At 34.1% G+C, this 4929-nt stretch overlaps 1 protein-coding gene across 2 annotated transcripts; it reads right to left on the reverse strand.

Annotated features, from left to right (window-relative positions):
- Positions 1-1212: 1212 nt before the first annotated feature.
- LOC307129246 (uncharacterized protein) lies at positions 1213-4335 on the reverse strand. Of its 2 annotated transcripts, XM_079821481.1 has the most exons (7): positions 4243-4335; positions 3651-3816; positions 3036-3344; positions 2814-2919; positions 1855-1906; positions 1687-1731; positions 1213-1441 (listed from the first exon to the last, which is right to left on the reverse strand). In XM_079821481.1, exons 2-7 carry the CDS (start codon positions 3718-3720, stop codon positions 1415-1417), a joined length of 609 nt encoding a protein of 202 aa, XP_079677607.1. In that variant the 5' UTR covers positions 3721-3816; positions 4243-4335; the 3' UTR covers positions 1213-1414. The 2 variants fall into 2 exon arrangements, with proteins under 2 accessions (XP_079677607.1, XP_079677608.1); XM_079821482.1 differs by having other exon boundaries at positions 3651-4335.
- Between the last annotated feature and the right edge of the window lie 594 nt (positions 4336-4929).

The raw sequence follows: 4929 nt of genomic DNA on the forward strand, positions 1-4929 counted from the left end.
GTATTTGAGACAGTAGCCTAACGTTACCTCGGTAAAAATTATTCCTCATTCGTTCTTCGCATATATAGTGGACAAAACTTGCTGCAAGTTGACCTGTATGACCATTGCTAATGTTATTTAGCTTTGCTGTAATTTTACTATAATATACTATAGTATTTTTTCATGTGGGAATGTACTGTCACATACGAGCGTTCATATTTACGATTATATTTGGCTAATCGCCATTAGTAAATTTTTGCGATTCATAATTACTTCACAAAACATCGCTCTCGAAGCATAAACATAATTAACAGAAAGAAAAAAAAACGTACGACTCGTCACTTGCCATTGAAAGCTCCTTGTAGCAGCCTACGTTCCTGCTGGATCCTGCAGCCTATCTGACAACCTCGAGTCAGGGGGAGGGGGAGAGGGGATACACCGCTCTACAGTAATTTGAAAGTGATTGCAGTACCAGTTTTGGCCACAGTCCTACATACAGCTCCTTTAAATGTCGTCTGAAAACGTATTTGTATAGACGTGCTTTTAGTATTCAATGATGTCCTTGTGTAGTTTGGGTTTGATACCTTATATTATATTTTGTTTCATTATGTATCGTGTATAGCTCTTTATTATGTATTTAAATTATTGTTTTTATTGTTATTATTGTGTAAAGCACTTTGTGCATTGTAGCGTTAAAAGTGCTATATAAATACTTATTTTACTTACTTACTAGAAGTAAGGAAAGTTCACCCATGCAGTGGCCATGTTTATCATTGAGCTTCTAACACAGGAAGATCAGGCCCAATGACACCCACAGCTGAAACACACGTGTATGTTCATGTGCTCATGTGGATGGTGAAATGTTAAATGCTCTTTCATTCCTTTTTGATATGTTTCACTGCCTCTCAAGTTTTTAGGAAAACTCTCCTTTATCTTTCCTGTTGGTAATGCTGAATTACTGCATCAGCTCAATGTTTATGGCGCCACCTTTTGTTCTCCTGCAGAACTCAGGGGCCTCTGAACTAAGTCACATCAGCAATAAGTAAAATGTAAAAGTCCAAAATTATTAAATGGTTCTTTGCAAAAAATCACTGTCAGATCTTTTCAGCATTCTTTTCATCTGGCAACACCCTGATTATTTGAAAATGGGAAATTATGGGATCTATTTAGGCATATCATAGATTAAAATTCATATGCCTCTGTCTATAAAAATAATAATAAATAAATGTATTTGGTAGATATTTTAATCAAATAAGCAAATTTAAGGACAAAAACACATGCTCAGACAAATTCATTTAAACTGTATGTGTACATATTATCGGGGGTCCCATTGTCTAACTCATGAAAATTACTGACAAACATCTTCCTGTATTGAGATGCTCATCTAATGAGTGGCAGACACATGAACTTGTGTCTTGAGAAGGAAAGATCATGTTCATGAAACTCTATGAAGACTGTAGACCTGACGAAAACAAAGATAAAACAAGTCAAACACACACAACAGGCATTTCAGTTCCAGTTTTCAAATAGATGGAACAAAACTGATTTTACAAAGTATTTTTTCCATTGTGTGTGTGTGTGGGTGTGTGTGTCAGTTTGTTATGTTTTGTAGCAGTTGTGGCCAGTGATAGATGGAGACTGTGAAAAAACATGATGTGGTGAACATGATGGAGGTGTGTAGGTGGGTGTCAAGTTGAAGTGACTTACACAGGCTGTTAATGTGTGTTTGTCACTGTCAGAGATCATCTTCACCTGTGCACACAAAATAAAATTAGTGAAAATATGCTAGACTTTAACTTCTGGCAGAACTACAGAACAGATCCTCTACTGTATGTGCTGAATAATAGTAACCTGTGGTGTGGTAAATATACTTACACTCTCCTGAACTGTTTCACTGAGACCAGAGTTCATCTTCTGCATCTGTTTCCTGTTAAATGATAAAGCATTTTCACATCACAGAATGCAGTTCAGTTTATTATGATGTACCTATTAGACTACAAAATATTATACTACTAATACATATATATGTTTGGGATTATGTAATGGTGTTTCTTCAACAATGACCTCTTTTCATCCAGTGGACTTTTACAAACAACCCTCTTAACACATCAGGAAACATCACGCTAGTGACATTTATCTAAGAATCACCACATTTTCTCTGTGACTTTTAATCTTATTTCTACATTTAATCTTATTTCTTATTTAAATTATTATAATTGTTTTTAATTTTACGAATTAAACGGCTCATAAACATACTTCATCAGTAGAAATCTTTTGAAATAACCAATTAAACATGAACATCAACGAGCATTATGCAATGATTTAAGACATTTCTCCTTAAATAACCTTCTGGACATCTCTAATTCTGTCAAGAACAGTTATTAACTCCTTTGTCTTGCAAAGACTTATTTCATTGCTAGCATTTTATGTAGGCTTTTATTTGCAGTTTAATAATATTTTCACGCGTGCATTATTTAACTAAATTACAGATTGACTGTAAATGGCACAAAGTACAAATATATAGACTTTTCTTTATTTTCACTTATCACATATACATTTTTTCATCTAAAAGAAATTATTATTATTTTGATAAAAGATAGATTGTGTTAAAATGTAAATAAGTCATTTTCATACAATGTTGAAATGGTTTGTGATTATAATAATTTAGTTGTTTTAGTTAGCTTGTTGTATATAGTCATAACTCAAGATTATCTGTGCATGAAGAAAAAAATTATAGAAATATAGTGATGTGTTTATAGCCTACTTGGGAAATATTTAAAGGATATTCATAAAAGCCAATTGAAAAAAATAAAAACTAAATCATTGTATCTCACCTGTGAATGCAGATGCTGATGGTGATTATCAGACAGACCATAATGACTCCAGAACATGAGATGATGATGATGATGTAGAACTGTTTGGGTGACGCTGGTCTGTTTTCTGATGGACACAAAAGAGTCAAACATGATATCACTCAACTGGCACTGGTTAAAAACATACTTATTTATTCTATAGTAAATGCTCTTATTTTTAAACAACTGAAATCATGTAATAACCTGTTATTGTTAATGTCCATCTTATTGCTGTTGGATAACAGGTGTAGTTTCCTGCATCAGACGCTTGTATTTGATGTATTTTTAATTCTCTTGGAGCTGCTGGGTTGATGTGAGTCCTGTTTGAGCTGAAGTTTGTGTTAGTTATGTTAATATCAGACACATGCCTAAAAATAACAGAGTTGTTCATTTTCCATGTGAAATCATCATCAAATGGGGTTTTGTTGCAGTGAAGTGTAACTGTTTCCCCCACAAACACTGTTTTGTTGATGTGCTGCCGAATCCTTTGCTCTTGATTTGATTTGGAATAATCTGATGAAAAGACAGAAAAACAGATCAGTTTTACTGTAAATACAGTGGATGGTAAAATCAGGAAACAATGTGCACATGTAAAAGCTGATGAGACACACAACATTGTTCATTTGGCTCTTAATCTTTTATAAAAACACATTCAAATACAATACAATCAATATATTTTCAACATCTTCACTAAATGGTAAGATAGTAAATACTATTTTGGGCTTTATAATCATATCAGCTAGTATAATGTACATCTTGAGACAAGGTCGTCATAAAACAAGTGAAGAGAGGAAATAAATCTTGATCTTAAATCAGTACCTGTGTAAGTAAGGAGAATAATGACGACAAAGAGATCCAGATGAAGAATCCTGGTTTGGAAATTTGCCATAACAGGACACTCAGTTTAAGAGCTGTGAAGGAGTATAAACTGTCTTACTGTCCGCTCAGTATCTTGAAGGCTTGTAGACGTGATGTAGAGACTGAACTAGTAAAGGAAGAAGTGAAGACAGTGGGCAAAGAGAGCTGATGAGTTTATTAAACCTAAAGTAATATAATAATGACTAAATAATGTGGAATCACTTTTATGATTTTACACTGTCATCCATGTGAAATACTATGACATGAATTTCAGAGTTGGCAACGAAACCCTTTAATCAAACTGAATTCATTAATCTTTAAATGGTGTACATACAGCATATGAACGCAGAATAAATGCAACGTATTATAATAGAATATTTTAAAGTACAACATTTTAAAAACAGAATTCAAAACTTTTTGAACATAGTTTGGTAAATGGCAAAGCAAGTGCTTTTCCATGAATTTATCTAATTACTTAGCAACGTTAAGCTTAAATTAATCAAATGTATTATTTAAACAATTTTTTTTTAAAAATATGATTATTTGAGTATACTTAATGTAATAAGCAGAAGAGCCAAGTACTGAGTTTAGAACTCATGACACTAAACACATCTTGTTGAAGTAAAACAGTGATGATAGGAAGAGTGACAGGAAAAGACAAGCAGGAAGCAAGTAGCCACAGAGAGCTAATGACAGAGAAGCGCATGATTCACCCTATTCAAGATGCTGCAATGAAGCATAGAAAGCACATGAAGCACATGTGTGACAATATGTCACTTGAATCAGAAATCTGACAAGTTCAAATGTTAAACATGACATTAATTCTTAAATGAACGGAAATACATGAGCGGCCGTTTCAGCTTAAGTCAAATAAAGTCAAGTCACCTTTATTTATATAGCGCTTTTTACAATGCTGATTGTTTCAATGCAGCTTCAAGAAAAGCAGCTTTCAGAGAAGAAAACAGTAATGCCATCGTCCAGCTCAGTTCAATTACTGTATCGCACGTACAGTGTCAATGCGGGCAGATCAGTAATATAGTTGAATATTTAGTGTCCTCAACTGCAAGCCAAAAGCCAAAGGCGACAGAGTCGACGGTGGCAAGGAACCAAAACTCCTTCAGGTGGTACGATGGAGAAAAAAACCTTGGGAGAAACCAGACTCAGTTGGGGTGCCAGTTCTCCTCTGGCCAATGAACAAACAGTGTATGATTATGATTCAGGCAAACATTACAGGTCAGAA

Source organism: Gobio gobio, assembly GCF_949357685.1.
Source record: "Gobio gobio genome assembly, chromosome: 7".
In the NCBI taxonomy this organism is placed as follows: Eukaryota; Metazoa; Chordata; class Actinopteri; order Cypriniformes; family Gobionidae; genus Gobio; species Gobio gobio.